At 55.7% G+C, this 22,848-nt stretch overlaps 1 protein-coding gene across 2 annotated transcripts in view; it reads right to left on the reverse strand.

Moving 5' to 3' along the window:
• Window positions 1–1,387: 1,387 nt before the first annotated feature.
• TSPAN9 (tetraspanin 9) overlaps window positions 1,388–22,848 on the reverse strand; it is a 183,782-nt gene continuing 162,321 nt past the window's right edge. For both annotated transcript variants that reach the window (XM_063095159.1, XM_063095154.1), the window contains 6 exons: window positions 8,752–8,943; window positions 8,295–8,369; window positions 6,848–6,949; window positions 6,097–6,231; window positions 5,648–5,731; window positions 1,388–4,804 (listed from right to left, as the gene is read on the reverse strand). In XM_063095159.1, coding sequence (XP_062951229.1) covers window positions 4,733–4,804; window positions 5,648–5,731; window positions 6,097–6,231; window positions 6,848–6,949; window positions 8,295–8,369; window positions 8,752–8,943 — 660 coding nt within the window. In that variant the 3' untranslated portion in view covers window positions 1,388–4,732. The remainder of the gene's footprint in view (window positions 4,805–5,647; window positions 5,732–6,096; window positions 6,232–6,847; window positions 6,950–8,294; window positions 8,370–8,751; window positions 8,944–22,848) is intronic.

The following is a 22,848-nucleotide window of genomic DNA, read 5'->3' on the forward strand; positions in this document are numbered from 1 at the left end:
CAGAGTCATCTCAGCCACTCCCTCCATGGTCTGAAAAGCCCAGGACCCATCCCAGAGGCTCCAGCCCAGTTATCAGATGTCCCCAGGGAAAAAAGATGCTCAGTTCCTGTCTTGACATGAACATCTCCTGTCCAGTCAGGACAGCCCGCCTTCACAGTTTAGCTCGGCTGACCCGAGCTTAGTGCTAACACAGCAGTGGCTGTGTCCCATGCCCTGTGAGCCACGAGCAGACAGCATGCCGACCCTGGAGGCATCCTAACAGGTGTGTCCACAGGCCTGGGGGCAGGAGTGAGAGCAAGAACAGGCAGAGATGAAGTGTCTTCCATCCAAGTTCCTGACTCAGTTGGTCCTCAGCCAAGACCAACTCCAGACCCTACATCCACAAAGTCCCTCTTGGTGAATCTCCTGGGGAAGTCCTCAGGGGCCCCATTCCAGCTGCACCTTTGACAGAGGGTCACCTCAGACTCAGGGTGGAGTCTCTGGAGGCTTTGGGACACAGCCGCTGCAGGATGAAGCCCCAAAGGCTGATGCTCCGGGACAATTCCGAGTCAGCCTGGCCGCTCCCCTGCACAGGGACGGTGACAGGCCTGCATGTGTAGAGGGGTTTAGAGATACCCACCTCCTGCTGCCATCAGACCCACAGGCACGTTCACTCTTCACCTCTGCTCCAACTGGAGACATGAGGGCCGTGACCCAGGGCAAGGAGAATGCTGAGCTGCTCTTGTCTACAGCTTGCCACTGTGGCCATGACAGCCAAGGGACTGACCCATGAACCAGAACGCCACAAAGGCCGTGGGGAGGTATCTGTGCCAGGTGGCACCCAGCCAGTGGCTCTCCAGCCAGTGGCTCCCCCGCCGGCCCCTCCTGCTCACGTGGTCCTAATGCCTCCCCTCTCCCATGGCTCTGAGATGGCCTGAAGAAGGCACAGACACAGTCGGCATGTGCCTTCTTCGGGCCATCTCAGAGGCACCAGGCACTGTGAGGTCCCCTCACTCATGGAACAGCCCACACCCCACGGGAAGCCATTACTGACTTACTCCTTATCCCCCCCAACATAGACCAGCCATCTGTGACGGGTGACAGACACCAAGGGGGACAGAGTGCTCAGGCCACTTGGACTGACCCCTGACCAAGGCTGCATCAGGTCACCAGTTGGGGGGGGTGGCGTGAGGATTCTGCAGGCACTCAGAGAGGACTGAGACCCTTCCTGCCCCAGCAGCCTGGGACCTGGACTCTAGAAGGGAGACGAGCCCCAGCAGGGCTGCGTCTGGGATAAAAGGCAGGACTGGTGTTTGATCCCCCACTGGTCCCTCCCACCAACCGCTGCATGAAATAAGTTACCCCTGGGCGACAGCCTACTTGTGCTTTTGACATGTTATCCGTTTTTATTTAAAAACATGCTAAAAACATGGTGTTCAACAAAGCCAGGACCAGGATGGGGGAAACACACAGATACAGCATCATAAGCAGAAAAGAGCATGTGGAACCAGCAAGTACGTCCTCCCTGCTCTCCCAAGAGGCACTGGTGAGGGAGGCACCCAAAGCCTTGCCTCCCAAGTGCCCATTCGGGGCAGGGAGGCCGGACCCGCCTTGGACTATGCCTCACTGTGGTGGAGAGAATGAAGCTGGGAGAACAGAAGCACAGGAGGTGCCGGCCAGACCCTGCAGGGCTGAGGGACAAAGAACGGACCCCAAGCACCTGGCACCCAGCTCCCTTCCTATGCCACGTCCCTGCTAGTTAGCACCTCCACCAGTGGGTGGGCAGGGGGCTGGAGAGGAGGGGACAGTCTCTTCCATCCAGCTGGACTGCTCTCAGGCCATCAAAGCCTGGAGTGGCAGCCACCGAGTTCCAAGTCAGGACATGGAGGAGTGGAGGGGGGGGGTCCACAACCTTTCCAGCATGAGAGCTCTAGACGCAGGCTGGTGCTGGCAGGGAGAGGGGGTGGCAATGCTCCAGCATGGGGGGCGTGCACCCAGACACCTGCTGCCCACCACCCGAGGGCAGTGCTCAGCCCCTGCCTGCTCAGCCCCCTGCAAGCTGGCTGCAGGGAGAAAGTCTGTATGTATGTCAGATGCTCGCGTGAAGTCGTCTACAAACCCTACAGGCCTCGCTGAGTCAAGTCTGGAAACTGCTTACATCAGACCTGACTGAACTAACTCAGACTTTGGCAAGGGAAGCCCAAGTGAGGACACTCACTCAGAGTTCTGCCCCAATGAGATCACCGTCAGGAGAAACAGAAAACTGAGCCACCTTCATGGGCATCCATCGGTGTGGCCTTGTGGGTGTGTGGGGACCATTCCACAGGATGGACAGGGGGCTTGAAGCACACTCACCCTGCACACGGAGACTTCCGCCCAATGTAGACTCAGCCCAGTGACTAAGAGCCAAGCACAGTGCAGGGCAGCAAGGCCATGTGGGGCTTGTGGCCAAGGCTCTACAAACAGACGATGAGGTGGGGCTGGGGAGAGAGGACTGTGGCAAAGGCTCCGGGGCAGAGGACACCCCTATAGCACTCCAGAAAGGTAAGATTGCCAGGGAAGCTATACAATTCCCAATGCACTAGGCTTTTCTGTTGATACTAACAAAAATCTTAAATTGCATTGATAGGCATAAACAAATCCATCCCTCCCCCACCCACAGCAAAAACTCACAATGCACCAGGTCCTACTGGGCAACCTGAACACTTGTTTGCGGAGTGTCACTCTGCACTCTGTTTTGGGATTCCCAGGGAGGCGGCTGGAGCTCCTTACCAGGAAGACAGGCCAGAGCACGAGGGAAGGCACCTCTGCCTTCCTCCACCCCAGGCCCTGCCCTCCCAGCATTTCCCATCAGCACCTGCTCCTGTCCTGGGGAGGTGGTCTTTGCCCCACTTGCTGAGCCCACTCTGCTTTCCACTCCCATCCCCAAAAACATGAATCCTGAATGCACCAAACGTTCTGTACTCCTGGTCCCGATTTCTACATTACTTAAGCAGAATGGAGGAGTTGCTGGTTGGCTGGGAGGCCATATCTCAGCTCTTAGAACAGACAGGCAGGTGGAGGCTAGAGAAGAGACCTGACCTAGTGGGAAATCGAGGCAACAAGCCAAATAGTGCAGGAAAAAGGCAGCCATCCCACACAGGCCCTATCCACGGAAGGGCACTGGAGCAAGTTTGCCAGGGGCAGCCTTTTCAAGCTCTGTCCCACAGATGCTTGATTTTTTTTTCCTAACTGCAAAACATTAAGCCAGACCAGCATCCATTCTGGCGGGCACGTCCTGCTGCAGTTGAACACTCGCTCGCCTGTTCATCTCACACACCCCGGTCTGCACATGACTCAGGCTGCCTTCCTTCTGGGGCCACTGTCACAAGATCCAGTCTGGCCTCATTCGGGTTTTCTGTATGGCTTCTTGGGATCACACAGGATGTGATCACTGTCCACTCCACTGCTGCTATGAGTGAGCCCCAGGAAGGAGGCGAGGATCCTGGGCCCCAGAGGGCCATCCTTCCTTCTCTCCCTCCCGGCACAGCAAGCAGCAGTGAGGATGCCTGGTGGGGACGACCAGGGGCACCAGATCTGCCTCCCCTTCCTGACGGCCACGGGTGCTCTGCCACTGTCTGAGCAGCAAACTGTAAGGACTGCTTCCCCTTCCAGAAGCAGGGTGAGAAAGTGAGCAGCATTTGAACTGGAGAGGTATTTGAGAGTTCTAGCAGGAATGTCTGTGAAAGTGACTGGGGTTTGCAGAACCTGTAGCAGAAACGCCCACATGAGGTGGAAGAGGAAGCCGGAGGACGGAAGGAGGAGAAACTCAAAGCTGCTCATCAGTGAAAAGTGAGGACCCTGCCAGCTCTGGCTGCATTCCTGGCAAAGTGCTCCACCGGCCCCCCGGAGACCCCTGGCTGCCCTGGCCTCTCTCACTTAGTTGGCAAATACCATCGCCCTGTGCAAGGGGGCTCTGTGGGCTCACTCCGTGCTCCTCCATGCCCCCTGCCTCTCCCGGGCTCCTGTCCACAGACACCAGGTCTGGAGGGGCCCCACAGCCCAGCCATGCTCCCTCCTTCTCTGCAGCCCAGCAAAGCCTGGCCTGTGTCCTCCCCCATGAGGGTCACAGTGGATCGTCCTGACCGCCACAGGATGGATGTCCTCTCTCCCCACCTGTCACCCACCCTCGGGAAAAAAATCAAACCATTAAAGAAATCAACACGGTAAAAAGTTACAAATCAGAAAGCTAACCCTAAACTTATCTGAGAGATAATATTCCTGAATAATCATAGAGTAAAATGAAATAAAAAAGTTACACTGTAAGGTATAAAAAGCCTGGGCAAGATGCTCCTGAGGCCTTGCCTGGAGGCAGCCAGACTGCCCCCACCAGCGCTCCCCCAGGTGCTGGAACAGTCTCTCTATGGGGGGTGGGTAGCACTCTGTGCCCCACCCAGCGTGGGGCAGGATGAAGCGTCAGTGTAAGGAAGGGCAGGGGGCAGAAATCCTTCAGTGCTGCGGGCTCCTTCTGGAGTGCATCCCCCAGCCCACTCCAGCGTCTTTGGCAAATACACAGGTACAGATGCAGGAATCCAGGTGCCGGGTGCCCGGCCTCTGCCCACCAGAAGTCTGAGGCCAAGGCGGGTGGGCAGGGGGCCAGCTGGGGGAGGCAGGTGCAGGGTCACAGTCTAGAGTGCGGCAGGCAACACAAAGCTCAGGTCCTCCCCCCTCACGCAGAGGGTCCAGGTGGGGGCCGGCGCTCCCAGGCAGCCTGTCACGCATCGTACTTTTTACCAGTCCGGTGGATGTGCTGGAAGAGCGTCATGGAGAAGGCCATGCCCAGGATCTGAAAGACACGGTTGGGGAGAGCCTTAGAGGGAGGCTCTCGCAGCCTGGGTCTGATCTTGGCCTCACAAGCCCTGGGCATGTCGCAGGGCACCCAGAGCAAGTGGGTGTGACACTGCTGTGCTGCAAGAATGTCTGTGGGACGATGAAAACATGCAGAGGTTCAGGTGGACTGCGGCTCAGCCCTGTGGAGCTGTCTGTATGGAATGCCACCGCATCTCTCCAAGGCTCGCCAGCATGCCTGTTTCAGAGGGCTGTTTTGAGGACCAGTGCATGGAGGCCCTGGCCCTAATGAGAGCTAATGAGAGTAGCAGAAGAAGGCGGCGAGGTGATCAGAAACTCACGCCAACACGCTCCTATGTGGCTTTGTAACGCGTGACGGGAGGTCTTTGGCCACAGCAGATCTGTCTCACCCATGATGCTGTTTATGTCCCTCAACTCCTGAATCCTGAGAGGGGGTGGGGCCCAGAGACACGCAGGACGCCAGCTGTGTCCTCATGGTCAGTACAGATCGTGGGCCACGTGCACAGACTGTAAAGACAGTGGCCAGGGGCACCGTGTGTGCCTTCCGCGGCTCCCGCAGCTCAAGGTTTGGGCATAGCTGAAGCAGATGAGCCTGGCTCCAACATTCTGGTCTAGGCCTGACCATGGGCAGCCCTAAGATGAGCCCGTTCTCAGTGCTCAGTGGGATCTTGCTCGCTGTGAGTGCAAGAGTGTCACGACAGCGTGACAGCTCTTTGATAGATCCGATGCTGGGCCATGCACCAAGTGAATTGACTTCTCGGAGCTTCCTCTGCTCCCGCGCCCATGTGGGCTGGGGTGACAGGCTCCAGTGCCCACTTACCTGCATGATAAGGATGCACATCCCCACCGTGCCAAGCACATGCTTGTTGTCATCAAACCACATCTTCACCTTCTCATAGCAGCCCTGGGAAGTGAGGGCCGCAAGGTCAGGTCCTCCAGCCAGCCCCACCTCACTCTCCCCCTCAGCCTCTGTCCCTCCCTGACCCTCAGCCCTGTTCCTCCTCCCTGTGAGCAGGCCCCATGCCCCTAAGGGTCCACCTACAAGGTCAGCCTCAGACCCACCTCAACCCTCACCCTCTGACTCAACTGTGGGGCCAACCCCCATCCCCACTTTCCCCCTGCCTTTGTCTTCAGTCCCATGTGTCCCTACCCCACCCACATTCAGTCGGTTCCTTAGCATCCTGTGCCCAGCCTCCACTATAGGTGCTCCCTTGCTGGGCTCCCCCCACACAGGCTCTGGGGACGTGGGAACCGAGGAGCCAGCCTCACCGTTCTCCACCACAAGGGGGCGGTGGCGTTGCGCCCACAGCCCTGGGAGTTCTCCATGCAGCAGCGGTCGGGAACCGTGTTCTCCCCCAGCACTGGGTACCAGTCCGTGTAGTCGGTGACACCGCAGCAGCGCATCTGCCCAGTGGACATGGAAATGGATGGTCAGACACGCCTCAACCTGCCACATCCTCCCCAGGCCTCCCCTGCCCAGGCAGACCCCAGCCCCATGAGAGCAGCCTCCCAGGAATTGAGGGGAGGGGATAGAGGGCCTTTTTCCCATCCCATCTTTGAGCCTCAGCCAGACCCAGGGGGAGGTAAGTGGCCGCTCCTTCCTAGAGACCAGGCAGGAGCGCTCAGCCCGCCGCCCGCCCACCCACCATCGCTCCCGGCTCTGCTTCCAGGGTCACCCCAAGCTGGCTGCCAGCTGACCCGCCTGCCAGCCCCTCCCCAGGGCTTAAAGGAGTGTATTGACTTGTTTTCCTCTTAGAATCAGAGCCTCTCGCCTGAGCCAAGCACGACCGGGGAGGCAAACCCGTTGCTACACTAAATCCTGTCACTCACCCCTAAGCCGTCCGCTCCTGCTCACCTCCGCCCTCACCAGCTCTGCCCTGCTGTGCCATTCCCTCCAGCTGCCCACTCCAGGTTAAAATTCAGAAAGTGCTGGTGCCACCTGTGTCACCTGGGTAGGGAACCCCAAGCCCAGGCCGCCACCCTCTTCCCTGTCTGGCTTGCCAGCGCCGCCTGGCCTCACCTCGGCCTGGATGATGTTCCAGGCATTCTTCAGCCCCACATTATTCTCGGTGTTATACAGCAGCAGGCCTTCCTTCAGGTCCTTCTTGGCACTCTCATTTACCTGCCAGGTGGAGGGCAGTCACGGCAGGTGGGCTGGCACCAGGAGGCAGCCCCTCTCCCCAACCCACCCTGGTCAACTAGGACTGCTGGCGAGAGCTCTTCCAGACAGGGGGAGTGGAGGGGAGGGCAACAGCTGGCCCAGCTCTGGCTCCCCACGTCAGTCTGCAGCATGCCCTGGTTCACCCCTGCCTCCTACAGAGCTAAACTCTTAGGGCCCAGGCTCTAACCCCAAAAGACAAAACTACACACTGCGTGCCTCCAATGTCCCCAGTCCCAGGACAGACACACATACAGGCCACTCTGCCACCTCACCCCCACCCCCATAACACCTTCCCACAAACTGCCCTTCTCAAAACACACCCTGGGAACAATAGACTGGCAGATCCACCATTTAGATCTTAGGTCTACCTCTATGAGCAAGTTACTGGACCTCTCTCACCTCTGCTTTATCTGTAATGTTGGAATATTAGTGCCTACCTCATGGGGTTTTGAGAATTAAGGGAAATGATTCTTATAAAGAACCAAGAACAGGGCTGGCACAAAGAAATCTCTCAATGTCATTATTTCTTCTCTTCCACAAATGCAAAGCTAAAGAATTATTGTTTCTAATTCCAATAATGCCTCTTTCAGCCTGGCTTAGGAAGCTACTTCCAGAGCCCAGGAACAGACACCTACACGGTCCTGGGTGCAGAGCACCAAAGGGCCTGCTGAGCCTGAAGAGACTGAGCGCTGGGCCAATCGTGCTCTGCAGTACCAGTAAGAAGATTCTCTGGTTTGACTGCAAACTGCCCAGCCCGGCCAGGTTGCCAGGCATCCCCCCACCGTCCTCCTGAACCCGAGTGCGGCCTGGGCCCAGGAGCAGTGCCCTGTCCTCAAAGGTTTCCAGAAAGGAAAACATGGCTACTCCCTGCTGTTGGCCCGACTCAGTGTCACCCAGAAAGTCCCTCCTTGTTGCTAATGGGTTACTCTTAAATCACCCTGCCCAGCCACCCAGTGAGGTCCGAATCCCTCCTGCGAGTGTGCTGGTACCTGCAGCGGTGAGGAGCTCACTACCGCCAGAGGCGGCCCACCACCGTACCGGGGTATCCAGAGGACTGCTCCTCCTAAGACTGCACCAGCAGTGAACTCCCCACCCCCCAAACTCGCCCTCCCTGTGCCGCCCCCACCAAAACCTTCCATGCAGTTCTTCCCTAGCTGGCATTCCCGACTCTCCAGTTCCATTCTCCTTTCTTTACAGGTACTACTTGCCAGTGCTTTTCCTCTGGCCATGGAAAGGAGCTGGCTTGCCCCGGCCCCCCAAGGGCAGTGAAATTCCATGTGCCCCCTCCTCCCCCAGCAGGGCTTACCTTGTCCATGTAGACAAAGAAGAGGATGAGTAAGATCAGCTCTGCCAGGAGGATGATCAACAGAACGATGAAAAACTGGAAAGAAAAGGCCCAGGCGTGGGTTCATGGTAGCAGCGATGGCCAGGGCCAGTGCAAACAAGAAGGATGCAGGGGGCAGGGGACAGGCAGCACCGGGGCAGGGCTCCCAGGCCCAGAGGGCAGGCTGCTCCTGAGGAAACTCAGACAGGGAGGAGAGGGAGGTAAAGTACGTAACACATCAAGGAGTGAACAACTAGGGGCAGTGGTGACCCACCATGAGGAAGAGGGGTGTGGTCAGGCATAGAACATTCTAGAAGCAATTTCTCTGGGCTCAGGCTGGGCACCTAGTTGGCTGATGTTCCAGGCCTTGCCTGTCTCCGTGACCCAGATGCAGGGAAACCCAGAGCTCAGGGGCTGGGGGCGTGAGGGTCCAGCTTACACTGAGCAGGAGGCACTTGTTTTCCTTGATGGCCCCTAGGCAGCCGAGGAAGCCCGTCACCATGACAATGGTGCCGATGGCGATGACCAGGTTGGCTGCAGACAGCGAGGGGAAGCTGGGGGAGAAGGTGGCAAAGTTGCCCTGGGACACGGAGAGCCAGATGCCCACTCCAAGCAGCCCACAGCCACAGAGCTGGAGAGAAAGGAAAGCCCGTTAGACCACACCGCTCCCACACTGCCTCGCAGACTCCAGAGGCTGTGCGTCCCCCACCCCGAGACACAGAAAAGGTGACAACTGGGCTACTGGCCAGCTATATGACCTAGACAAATCCCCTGGCTTCTCTGTGCCTCAGTCTCCCCATCTGGCAAATGGGGTTAAACCAGCTTCAGGAACCTGATAGGGTCACTCTGAGGATCAAATTAAATAAGCCAGAGGCAAAAGCACATAATAAATATACTGAAGGTACCAGACACACACACAAGCAGCTGAGGTTATTCCACCTGACAGAGAAGAGGCCTCGGAGCTCAGGAAGGAGGCTGGGGGCAGAAGGGGGCACTGTGGTCAGGGACAATGAGTAAGGACCTACCTCTGGGGTTGGGGTTCTCAGAGCCAGAACTTCCGGCGACTGTGTCCTGTTACCCTGACCAGAAGGGGCATTTGCTCACTGTTCTCAGGAACCTGAAGAACGAATTTCCCACAGACAGAGGGAGAAAAGTACTTGTGGGCTGGTCAAGGGCTGGCCAGGGTACAGGATGTGGGGCCCACGGCTGCCTTTGCCATGCATCCAGCTAAGCCAGCCTCCAGCACGGTCATCTCCTCAACGGCACTGGGGGCTGCCGCCACCACCAGCTGCACCAGGGGACGCTGCCATTTCACTGGCTGCAACTCTCCACGTCTGCCTCACCTTACACTAGATAGAGCTGACACTCCTCTGCTTCTTCCACCAGCTCACGGGAAGCGTGCTGAGTGCGAGGAGCCAATCAATCCGTCAACCAACATTTATTGAGTACCTACAGTATGCAGGATCCGTGCCAGGGAAGCCATAGCCACGGGAGAGACCCGCCTGCCTTCCAGGGGCCTCCGTTCTGGCTGGACGGGAGCAGTGACAGTGCAGCAGCTACCCCCTCCCTGACAGGCAGTATACACCGGTGCCAAATAAGTGCCACAGGGGTTCAGAGGATGTGATTGTTGTCCCCATCAGACACTGGCGTTAGCAGTCTCTAAAGGGTGGGTGGACTCAGAGCGGGTGCAGGCCAAGAATGTTCCATGCAGGGTGAACATGTGGATGGTAGGGACTTGGCAGTCACAGACGCGGATCTGATACTCAGCTGCAGCTTGCCCTGGTGGTGTGACCTTGCAAACTCCTCTCAAGCAGAATGAGAAGGATATCTCCTTCTAACTGGATTATTGTGAGAATTTAATAAAATAAAGTACGTGAAGCAGGCAGCCAGAACCAGGCACCCTTCACTCAAAGGCACGCACTGAGCAGCTGCTACATGAAGGGACTGTGCCACCTGCTGTGACCCGTGAACTGAGCACAGCCCCTGCGCTCCAGCTGCTCTCACGCCAGGGAGGAAACACAAACGTACAATCAGGTGGAGCCCACAGTCAGGTGCACCCGGGAAGGCGAGGAGAAGGGAAGGGACAGAAGCTCCCCTGAGGAGATGGCATTTCCATCCCTCATTTGGTCCACAGACCCACACTGAGCACCACATTATTAGGTTCCAGGCTCTGTTCTCAGTGCTGGGGAGACCATGTCAAACAGCACCAGCCGAGACCTGCATGCGTGAGGAGTGGATTCATTCGTACAGGGGACGCAGACACTACAAAGCAGACACAGTCGGAATTTCAGGTGCTGAAGAAAAACAAGAATGTGTAAAGAGTTAGCAAGTAACTGGGGACAGGGTGGCCAGGGAAGACCTCTTGGGAAAGGTGGCATTTGAGGAGAAACCCAAATAAAGAGGAGGATTCTCCCACATGAGGGGGAGAATGTCCTAGACAGAGGGGTGAGCTCGGCCAGCCAGGGATGAGCACACTGGCCAGTGGCTGCCACGGAGTGCAGGAGGTGACTAGTGGCGGGAGACCACATAGGCGGGCAGCCAGGGGACTGAGTAGACAGGAACTCATGGGTGAAGGAAATGGGCGGTGTTCTCAGTGTGTCACGAAGCCTGGGCTGCAGTGGCATGATCCATGATTTCCACGGGCCACATCGGAAGGCCACGGGGGACCGGGAGCAGGAGAGCAACCAGGGGCTACTGCAGTGAGCAGGAGAGGGCAACACGCACCAGGTGGTTTTGGGGAGCGGTGAGAAATGGGCCCATATGAGACATACTTTGAAGGCAGTATTGACAGGACTTGCTGGGCTTTGAAAAATGAGTAGGATTTTGATACATGGGGAGAGAAAAAGGTGGTCCAGACTGCATGAGAACAGTAGTAAGATTTCCACATACTCCTAAACCAGATATGGCTCAGCATTAGGTAAGTCGAGCAGCTGCCTGGGTCCCCCACACTGTGGAGAGCGGCCCTGCGCCTCCTCTACCCTGGAGCAGCGCTGGGTACTGACGGATGCATTGGGCCCAGGGCATCCACCACACTGGGACACTGGGACGCTGGGGGCGGGGAACCCCGTGACCACGAGGTGGCGCTCCAGGCTGGTTCTGAAGCTCTTTGGGTTTGCCAGAGACACCCAAAACACATCCCACTTGTCATTCTGACTCTCTTCAGTCTGGTCAGTTTCTGTGGCACCATCTCAATCTTTCTTTCATTAATCATACCATGGAAAATTCATGATCTTCATGCTGAAGACTTACGGCTCTAACAGCCAGGCCCTGGATGAGCAAGTGTGTGCTGCAGCTGCGCGCTACAGGGAGACGAGCCGCGACAGACCAGCCTGTGGGGGCCTGGAGCTGCAGGGTGCCTGCCTCCCTGCAGCTGAGCAAGAACCTGGTAGGGTCCCTCTGTGCCTCCTCCTCCATCTCTCTCCTGGGGAATGGCTGTGATGTCAAGGAGCTGCCATCTGGGAAAGCTCAGGAGCTCAGAAGCCCGGGAGCTGGTCCACATCCTTTGATCTGGTCTGCAAGCTCCCAGAGACCCACTGCTCGGAGGGCACAGCCGGTGCCTTGTCCCCATCTGCCTTGCTCTCACTCCCTGACCAGGGAAGACCTGCAGCCTCCAGGCAGGCAGTGCCTATAAGCGGCCCGTACCCCAGTCCTGGTGAGACTTCCTTTCAAAGATGCCTTCATGTCCCACCGTGTACAACTCCGGGCATCACATCCCACATCTCCTGAGCAAGGGGCCCAGCCGTGCACATCTTCACAGAACACCCCACACCCCCAAGGTCTCCTGCTGAGATGAACCCTCGTTCCTATCTTCAGACAACCCAGCACTAACAGAGCCTGAATTTACAGATGAGAAAACTAAAGGGCCCATAGAGGTCCCCAGTTGCACTGCCAAATTGGGACAAGGCCCTGGTTTCTGGCTCTTGGTGCGGACTCCTTCTACACTACCCGCTCCCCAGGAGACCTGGGAGTGCTCACCCTGACCAACAAGCACCAACATAAGCCTCCTGAGCCACTGGCCTCCCACCCAGATAGTGGCCCCCGCACCCTCCCCGCTCTGGCCTCTGTTTTTCAGCCCAGACTGCTCAGAGCTGCCTGAATCCTTTTTCTGAAATGCCTCTTTCATCATGCTGCTCCCCTGTGTGACCTTAAGACGCTTTAGCTCTCCAAGGCCCAATTTCCTTTAAAATGTGGGATTTGGACTAGATCATTTCTCAGGCCCCTTATAGGACGGTCTTAACCGAGCCTGAGACATGTGGCTCACAGCCACCAGCCAAGAGATTCTCAACCAGGAGCCATTCTGCTCCTTAGAGTACATGTGTCATGTCCTGGGGCATTTTGGGTTGTCACGACTTAGACTTACGAGGGAGCTGCTACTGGCCTCTACCCCTGCCCCTGGCTCCTCCCCAACTGGCTGTCAACTCCTGGAGAACACAGCCATTGGAGAAAGAACCTGGAGTGTTCCCTCCAGGGGTGGGACAGGGTAGTAAGGATAGTCCTGTCTCTGAAAGGGACAACTTGACAGGAGAGAAGTGCTGGGAGGTTTCCTGGAGAGCTGGCGAGGCTGGGGCAGGAGCAGGTAGGAGCCTGAGGTCTGGTAGGTGGCAGTGGGCAGGACGGAGGAGCTGCCAGCAGAAGAGCCTAGGACAGCAGGGCCTTCCCTGGCCAGGTGGGAGGGCAAGAAGACAGGAAACTGACTTCCGAAGCGGAGCAGAAGGCAGGGAGCAGGCGAGGCAGGAATGGGGTGGAGGGCAGGGGCCCCACATGGAGGGTGCCAATCACAGGAAAGAGGCAAGGCCTGTGGTGGCACAGCCAAAGCTCAGTGCCGGAGAGCTTAGCTGGTGGCACTCAGGAAAATTCCCTTCCAAAACCAGAGGGTTGTCTCAGCTAAGATGACTGAGCTATAATCTAGCCCAAGTCAGGAGAATCTGGGGTGAGGCAGGGTGACTCAGGGGATCAGGACCCAACCAATGTCAGTACTGACCGGCTGGAGGTCACCAGCCACCCCTGGTGTTGTCCAGGCCTGGTTGGTGCCCTTCTCCAAGCAGGGGCAGGCCAGGGACCATACTGAGTACTGAGCCTCCCCTGCCCCTCACCCTCACCCCCAACTGAGGGCATTTCAAAATAAGCTCAATTCAAGGCTTTGAATAAACCCAAATTTGGGATGTGCATTGCCCATGGCCTCTGTGAGGGCCGGGTTGTGAGTCTGCTTTGTCCATGGTTAAATCCTCAGAGCCCAGAACAGTGCCTCACCCGTGGCAATGCCTTTGGGTCTCCTTTCTACCGGGCTATGCTGTCCAGGCCCTGCACTGACCCTGCAGAAGGGAGCGGGCACAGGCCCCTTGGCTGTGTCAGGATCTTCCTCCTTACCCGGGGCCCATCCAACACATGCACAGCAGGTAAACTGAGGCCCAGTCAGGCTATGGCTGTGTAGAGAGCCAGCACTCTAGACTCGCCTCGTTTATTAAGTCTGTCATCACCAGCCTAATATCCCCACAGGATTTCGCCATCTTCAGGCCGAACCATATTGATTTTTGGCTGTAATATCTGTTTCTGCCATGTGTCATGCATGTCTCAAGCAGGTATCCCATTTCTCTGGAGGTGGGGCCCACAATTTCCCCTTCAAACTGCCCTCCTGCCTGAGCTTATATCCCACTGTACACTGCTTAGAACTCAGGGGCAGCCACCACCAACATCCCCTCACAGCTGCCGACAATCTCTCTCCAGTGTGGAGGGCCCCTCCCAGGGTGACCTCCTGTGCCAGGGCTGGGCCCAGAGCTGCATATCAGGGACACTCCCAGGCTTCTGTGTAGACTTGCTGCCCAGCCCCACTAGAAACACGAGCACTTCCAGGACCCAGGCTCATGTCCTATCCATTTTTCTTCTACTGTAGGGCCCAGAACCTGCCTGGAATATTAGATAAATCTTTGTTCGATGAACAAATGAATGAAGGAAGGGAGGATAGGAACGGGAGGGGTTCCTGAGCAGGCCACAGCCTGGGAACAGAGCCAGACCCAGACGCACAAACCCACCTGAAAAAGAAGGCCCCTGTGCACCCCGTCTTCCCCATCCTAGAACTCCGAGTGCCCCAAGTTACTATCCCCTGCCCCCAGCTCCTCACTTACCTGGTTCAAGTCTTCTGCGCCACCTGCCCAGCCCCCATCAGAGCCTGTCACACCCTCTGGCTATTTTAATCCTCACTGCTTCGTGTGTCTCTGCCCAACAAGTCACCCAGGCTCCTGGGGTAAGATGTCACTGGTGGTCCTCCCAAACCAGCCAGGGTCCCCTGCCACCAGCATCCCCTCTTTGCTTGCAGAGGATTTGTAAATGCTAGGTTTCAGTACTCCCCATTGCCTTCTACGAGCCAGGGCCAGGCCCCACATTTAATGGCATTTAATAAATTAGTGGATGTGGAGAAAAAAAAAAAAGAAAACCAAAATGGCTTTAATTTCACAGCTTGACATGTTGGCTAGTCATGAACCTGCCTGGCCCTGGGAGAAGCCAACTTGCCAAGAACTTCATTGCAGGAAGCAGAGACAATATATCAGTGCCAGCAGCAGGCTGCTACTTTGTATTTCAGACACCCCTTGCCTCCAGGGGCCTCTGCAGCTCATTCATTCTCACAGCCATAAAGGGAGAGACAGGCAGGACTGGGGAGGTGGGGAGTCACTCAACACTTCCAATTCTGCACGGAGGGAAATGAAGGGACAAAGTCACAGAGACATCTTTGCCAAAGTCACCCAGCAGGCAGGAGGATCACAGCTAGGTGGAACCACAGAGGGGGAAGTGGCCACACAGGGTCCCCCAAGGTCTGAGTGTTCAACATCGACAAGATACTCCATCCCCTTTTTTGCATAAGTCTAATTAGTCAAGACTTCTTTCTTATTAACTCAAGAACCCACTGCCCTGTGGCTAACATGCACTGGTCCTAGCTTTGCCCAGGAAGCCCACCCAGAACAAGTGTGAAAAGCCTTTAAATAGCAGAAGGCATGTCTCCGACAGTGTCCTTGCCTGAGCCTTCTCCTGGCCTGTTAAAGGGCTGGTAGATCTCTCCCCGAGTCAGCCTCCCCTGCTCATCTCTGTCTCACACAGAAGGTCAGACTCCAGCTATGGCAGGACCAGCACACGGTACAAAGATACCATTCTCCCCTCCTACACCCTGAGCTCTATACTTCTAGTAATCCAGCCGAAACCCCAACAGCTTGACGAGTAGCCGCAGCACAGTTGTGCCTCACTGAGCTTGTGCATAATTTAAAGCCAAACAGCATGATTCTTGGTCATTCTTTTTTTGACCCTGCACTTTATCTCACGACCTCTAATTTCTTCACAACTCCACTTTGCAGCCCCTGATATCATCAGCTTGCACAGATGACAGGGAGATCACACCCATATTTCTAAACCTAATTTTCCTGCAAATAAACACTACATAAAGCATTTGCATATCTACAACCTAGTTACATTTTGATTATTCCAGAATGGGGTTATTCTCTATACGAGATGGTTCTAAGAGAGAATGTTTAAACGTGGACAAACTTAAGGGATGTTGTGTTTCAGAGCTACGAGTCTAAGGTTAATAAAGCTCTGGAATTACCTGTTTCGAGAGAACCAGCTCTCTCCAGCGAGTTCTGTAATGCCTTTCCTGATTCACCAAACCCCTCGCAGCTGAGAGTGAGTCTTGTTACAACACCTGCACATTCTGCAATCTAAAACTCCAAAGAGCACGTGGGGTTAGCGTGCACGATGAGGGAGACCCCAGCTGGGACTGTGAAGACAGCCCTTTGCCCCTCCAGTGAGTTAAGGTCTGTGAGTGGGGTAAACACCTAGACACCAGCAGTCTAGGCCCCACTCTGGCTGCACAAAGGGCTTAGTGTCCCCCAGTCCCTGGGAAGGGTACAGCTGGCTTTGTTGGAGCAGTACCCTTCTGTTTGGGCTTCCTGGCCTGGCCTCAGCATGTGGGACATCTGCCCTTTCCAGAGGTCACTCCAACCAAGGCATCTGTAAGACTCCAGGGTGGCACAGCCCTGGGGACAGTGAGAATCTGGGTCTGTACCTAGGCTTCAAAGACCAGGGCAGGGGTGCCAAGAGACAGCCCAGTGCCCAAGACAGCTGATTCCTGGAGAGCAAGGGGCAAGGACTCCAAGTGAGGAGAGAAGACACGGCCCCTTCACAACCCATTCATCTGCCTGGGAGGAAGGCCTGCAGGCCAGCGCGGCTTGCTCCTCAGCCCCACGGTACCCCTGTCCCCTCACATCTGACAGCAGGCCCCAGGCCAGCTTTCTCAGATGACAACATCTTTCCACCTTCTCAAACTGACCCACAGGTCTACGCACTCTGTGGGGAACTGGAAGAGGCAGCGGAAGCAAGTTCAGAAGACCCAAGAGGACCCAACATGGGGCTGAGGCTGCCTGAAGGAACGAAGCCTGAAGAACAGCCCCCGGAAGGACCTCAAAATGACAAGTGGCCGGGACGCCAAAGAGCAGCAGATGATCCAGAGCACCTGCCAGCCCTGTAAAGGAGGAGCGATCAGTCACCAGTCCATAAACATCGATTCCTGCTGCCACCGCTGCCCTTCTGAAGCAGGCCACGTGCCAGAGGCACAACCACACCTCCTCCCCAGTCCAGCACATTCCAGGCACTGTTCCCAGACTCATCATGCACGGTGTGCAAATGAAATGGGGTGAGCGTGGGTGCAGGGAAGAAGGGACGCTGAGGGAGCGCTTGTGCCTCAGTGTCCCCAGGCTCCTCCCAGTCCATCCAGCTCCTGCTCACTGCCGGCAATGGGAGGATGGAGCCCCTGGACTGCGTGACTCTGCTCCAGTCCTTGGACAGATCATGCAAGTGAGAGGACACAGCTGTTTCCCTTCCTATTCAGGAACACTCTAGAAGACACGGGCTAAAACGCTGACGGGGCAAGCACGGGAAGAGCTTCCCAAGGGGGAGACCATCACCCCACTGTCACGGCCTCCACTGGAGCTCTCTGTTCTCTAAGCTAGTTGGACAACTGCCCTTTGTGGGGCAGTGCGGGGATGATGACCCTCAGGCATGTCTTTTCCCCAAACTCTGGAACTTGTCAACACTCAACTGAAACCCACATGGAGCCTCAGGCCACCCAAGCCCAGTAACACTCTCAGCCAGAGTGTGCTCTATGCTGTAGCAGCGGTACCTGCACCCCCAAGGCCATGGCCCTTGACTCTGGGGCCCAAGAAGAAGCCATGAGGAGACAGCCTGGGACCACAGCACGAGGCACTGTCCCAACTCCCAAGGTCACTGTAAAGTGGGAGAGAAGGCGCTAAGGACTCAGAACAGCTTGCCAGAGGGTCTGCAGAAAGAATTTTCCAATCACCAGCATATTTTTTCCTTCCTGTGTTTGTTTTATTTTGTGTATCTGGGGAGAAAGACATTTTCCACAGCATCAAGCAGAGTAATACATGAAGCCAGGGCCACTGTGGGAGGCAGGGACGGGTCTGAGAAAGCAACCTTCAAGAATGGCATTGAAAGTGGCGGCCACCTGGGCTTCCCTGAGGAGGCGACCCGCCAGCAGCCCAGATCGCAGAGCTTAGAGCCCAGGGGAGCAGTCACCTGCTGTGCAGCTCTGGCAAGCCACTTATCCTTCCTAAGAAGTTTCTCTGCTACAAGATGGAGGGAGAACAGAGCACCTCCCCAGCACTCGGGGACACCGTGAAGATGAAAATAATTAGGCCTGCCGAGCACTGTGTGTTCCCCAGAATATAAATACTGGACAAGGTACTGTGCTGTTATTCAAACTCCGTGCAAAATGCAGGGGAGCAGGACAAGGATACCTTGAATTCACATTACATCTCTCTGGCAAAGAGCTCAAATTATCTAGGAGACTATACCTCCGCCTTCAGAATGAGGGAGCAGGTGGAGACCATTCTCTCTGTCTTGGGAAAGGAGGTCCCCTGAGAGGTGAAGAGAAGCCCGCGGGGAAAACACATCATTACCGGGTGCCTTTCATTCAGCACGGCTGCCTCCGTCCCGCCTATTACAGAACGGAGGCCCTTTTAATGATGTAATGAAGGCGACCTTGCGGAGCCCGAGTCCAGCAAGTACTCCATAATTACACACAGAGATATCGCGAAAGATTGTGGTGACAACCAAGTCCACCTCTGGCCCCCAGAAAGCCACCCACATAAGATTTGCTGTAACCCTTTGACGTGGCCAACACATGACTTGTCTTCTCTCTAGGGATCCCATGCCCACAGCCTGGTTATTTACACTGCCAGCTGAGAGCTGTGTCCACCCACGCCAGGATTTTGGCGTTTCTGACATGCTTTATGGGGGACACAGGCTGGTTAAGTTCAGGTCTCTGCCAGAGATGGTCTCAGCACCAACTTAAGTGACAACCTGAGATCCCTCCCCACCCTGTGCCAAGCTCTGCCAGCCTCATGGTTCTCCTGGTAGAAACTGCTCTTCAACACACGCCCCAGAATTCAAGTTACTCTGCTGAGAGCTGCCTGTCCACAGCGTCACCTGATGAACCTGTCCAAGGTCACAGAGCTCTTTGGGGAGGGGCTGCACCTCCTCCAGTACCCACAGCCCAACTTCCCCATCTTTACTCCTTAGTGCTCGGCACTGTGGACAGTACCCAGTGCTCCTGAGCACTGACCATGCGCCAGCACCATTGGGAGTGCTCCACCTCTGCTGCCTCTTTTAATCCTCCCAACCCAATGGGGGGACAATTTTTGTCCTCTCCATTTTACAGGTGAGAGAACAAGAGGTTAAGTGGTGAAGGGATCAAGGAACTCGAACTCCAAAACCACATTCTTACCCACCACGTTCCACCACTTAGGCCCAAGCCATCCACCTGGCTCTTTCCCAGATAAGCTACAAAGGGAGTCACTTACACATGTCCCTACTTTGAGAAAGGAAGGCCAGTCATGGCGTAATACATACAGCAAGCCTCGATGGCCCGGAGTCTCCCTGTAGACTGTTAGGATGGGATGAAAAGGCAGCATGGGCAATGACAATGGGTGGTAACACAGTGGTGCTGAGGGTGGTGACACCGATGATGAAGCTGGCATTTATTAAGTGCATGTTACATGCCAGGAACTGTGTCAAGCCCTTTCCGCAAAAGCCATATGCAGCAGTTACCATCATTTCCCCCCACTTTACAGATGGGAAGACTAAGAATCAGAGAGGTTGAGGGTCTTGTCTAAGCTCCCACATGGGTTAGCAGAGCTGAGATTTTAATCTAATTTGCTGTGACTCCAAATCTCATGATTGTAATTTCTCTGTGCCTCCTATACACCGAAGAAAAATCTAAAGCCTCATTTCATTGAACATCTTAAACAACTTTCTAGCCCACTCTGAGCTGGAGAAGGTGGGAATGGCATGCCCAAGGCTGGAAGGACACGGGGCAGGGTCTTGCCTGGGGTGCCCGGCTGGGCGGGGTGAAGGCACTGCAGCAGCATGGCTCCAGGAGTGGCAGTGTCGGGCAGCAGAGAAGGAACACAGGGACAGGGGTCGGCGGAGGGTAAGGACAGGTCACCAGGGCCCAGTCTGCAGGGAGAGTGGATGTGGTGGGGGGGGGGGGCGGGGGTCCAGCCAAGGGAGTCTACCTACTTGACTGATGTTTACCAGAGCTGCAGAAGTGGCTGGCTATCCACTCTGCAGGAAGAAGAAAGAAGGAAGAAAATAAATTAATTTGGAGCTCTGTGGACCTTTTTGCTCCTATATCTCCACAAAACTGAGGAGCTTGTGTAAATAATAACCCTTTGCCCCTTGTTTTCCAGAGAGTACTTTCACATACATGTGACAGCAGATAGTCACAACAATCCTGTGAGCTGTTATCCCATTTTAGAGATGAGGATACAGGAGCTAACCATGCCATAAGCAGGGACATTAGAAATATCCTCACGTCCTTGAAGTTGACACGACAAGCATACAGAAAGGGCATAGTTGGGTGGGAGGGGGGAGAGGGAGGAGGGAGGGAGGTTTCGGTAAAGGGCCGCAATGACCAACCACGTTGTATATCGACAAAATAAAATTTAGAAAAATCCACAGGCAATATAATTATAAAAACAAAGCTAATAAATATTACACGGAAACAAGTAAAAAAAAAAAAAAGAAAAGAAATATCCTCACGTCACCCACAAGGACAGAATTTAGAGGGAGGCATAGGGGCAACTCCAGGGTTTTTGCTTTCTGGAAAGGGACGACGAGGAAAGCCTGGCTGGTGAGCTGCCCCTCAGCTCTCCCCGCCAGCCAGTGCTCACCAGGCGCCCTCGGGGTCCGCCCTGAGCCAGCACCGAGCGGCTTCTGCACACACAGGAGCAAGCGTGTGCGGCGCGATGCCACCCCTGGGAACACCCCAGCCAGCCGGACCAACACAGCGAGGCTGAAGCAGAGGCCACACGTAAGGCCATCGGGCCAAGGAAGGCTGTCAGTGACTATGGCCTTGGGACCATGTAGACCGAGTTCAAATTCCTGGTCCCCTCATTTATAAGGCAGGGAGACCTCAGAAAGTGACTTCTTCTCCAGTGCTGTTTTGTAAATGGGGGATTAATATACCTACCACACAGAGTTGTGGTCAGAATAAATGAGATTCATGAAAATAAACTTCCTAGCACGGCACCTTGCACATGGCAATGCTAGGAGCCATTGTTAGTATTTATGGCCTGCAGTCGTCACTCACCTGGTGAGCAGGACCTTGCAGCGCAGCCGTGCGTCAGGAGCCGGCAGTGGAGAGAGGTGGAGCGGTCCCGCAGGCTGGCCCCATGTCCCCAGCTCCCAAGCAGCCCCCTCCCCGAGGCTGCACAGCCCCCGCGTCTGCCCAGACATGCCCCACTCACTGCGTGGCTTCCCAGTCCCCAGCCACCCATCTCCAGGAGGCAGCTCGCTTTCCCGATTTGTGAGCATGCTTTCTTTTGGCAGGAAGCTGCTGCTGTCTGTGCTCTGGACCATAAAACAAGTTTATTTACATCAATGAATTAAGATAAGCAGAAAGCCAGCTCCAGAGGAGGCGGGCTGGGGCGGGCGGGCAAGCAGGTGGGTGAGAAGTCACTCTGTGACCCAGAAGGGGACAAAGCAAATCCAAAGCAAGACAGAGCTTCCCATCCCCTCTCCCTGGGTCCCTAGTGCCCCATTCGACTCAGGAAGTTGACTCAGGAATTCAACTCAGGAAAGGGGAGACTCAGGAAGTCACCGTGCCTCCCTCTGGCCCCATTGCATCCTCAGGCAGCTGAGCCAAGTGTCACAGTGACAGGTAAACCCAGGTTTTCGGCACTGCTCTGAGCCAAAATGATGATCCCATCGCTGTGTTAGAAGAGCGAAATCACTCAGACACTTGTCTGCCCGATCACTAACACTATAAAACCTCCTCTGGAAATTGAAATGTTGTTCTCACAGAGCCCCCCACCCTCCGACTCCTCAGTGTGACCCTCGGTCCCCAACTGCACCTGCCATCCCTCTGCCTCCAGACCTTGCTCACAGCATTTCCCGTCCCCACAAAGCCTTCCGCTTCCTCTCTGTACTTTTTTCCATCCAATCCAGGGCCCTTGAGGCCCAGCTGAAGCCCCACCTCCCCCTCCAGGCTTGTCAGTGCCCTCCCCCACGACCCCCACCTAACACTCTGCAGTGGCTCCAAGTCTATACCACTTGTCGGCCTTAGGACATCTCCCACCTGGTTAGTGCTGACCTTTGCTATGCTATGCCTACAAATGGCTACACCGGGGCAGGGGCCTCCCTTCAGACCTCTCTGGGCACTTCCCCAGCATGGAGCACAACACTGGGCACAGGGAGGCCCTCATTTATCAACAGCCAGTTACTGACTGTGTGAGCCCAAGTGAAGGAGGGAAGCAGAAGACGGAAGCAAGGCACATTTCCAGCTCTGTGACGGGAGTGCCTCGTCAGCCTGAGCAATGGTGCACAGCCTCCCGCATCCCGCAGCTCCTGACACTCGTCACCAGGCCGGAGCACATGGCAGGTGAGGGGCCATGTGTCCATCCACCACCACACACGGAGAAGTGCGCATCTCTGCATATGTTTATGAGCCAACAGATGGGGAAGACTTTAGGTAAAGCAGTGGGACGCAGCCCGAAAGACACCGCACCCTGACCACTTGCTGCCAACAGGAGGGTAATCTTGAGCAAGTCAATTCGCTCCTCTGAGCCTCGGTTTTCCAGTCTGTAAAACAAAAGGTTGAAATAATAACATCCAAGCCCTTTCCAGCCCTAAGATACTATGATTTCGCTGCACTCCATGCTCTCTCTAGCTATACGAGGGAAGTAAGACAACTGCTGTTACGCCTTTCAGGGGAGCAGGCTGAGACCTCCGCGGCTGAGTGGCCTGTCCACGGAGCTGGCAGGCTGGAACCAGGCCCCTGCCTCCCAAGAGGGGCCCCACTTCTCTCGAAGGGAGCAGGCAGAAGAACGTCCACTGAGTGCCAGGTGGGCTGGGCCTGAGAAGCTTTATATCATCTTCCCCTCAACCCCTTGCAAAACGCCATCATGATCCAAGCCCCCTGGTTAAGGAAACTGAGGCTCAGAGTCCTGGGGTCGAGGTCTGATGCCAGTCCCAC

Source organism: Cynocephalus volans, chromosome 1 (assembly GCF_027409185.1).
Source record: "Cynocephalus volans isolate mCynVol1 chromosome 1, mCynVol1.pri, whole genome shotgun sequence".
Lineage (NCBI taxonomy): Eukaryota > Metazoa > Chordata > Mammalia > Dermoptera > Cynocephalidae > Cynocephalus > Cynocephalus volans.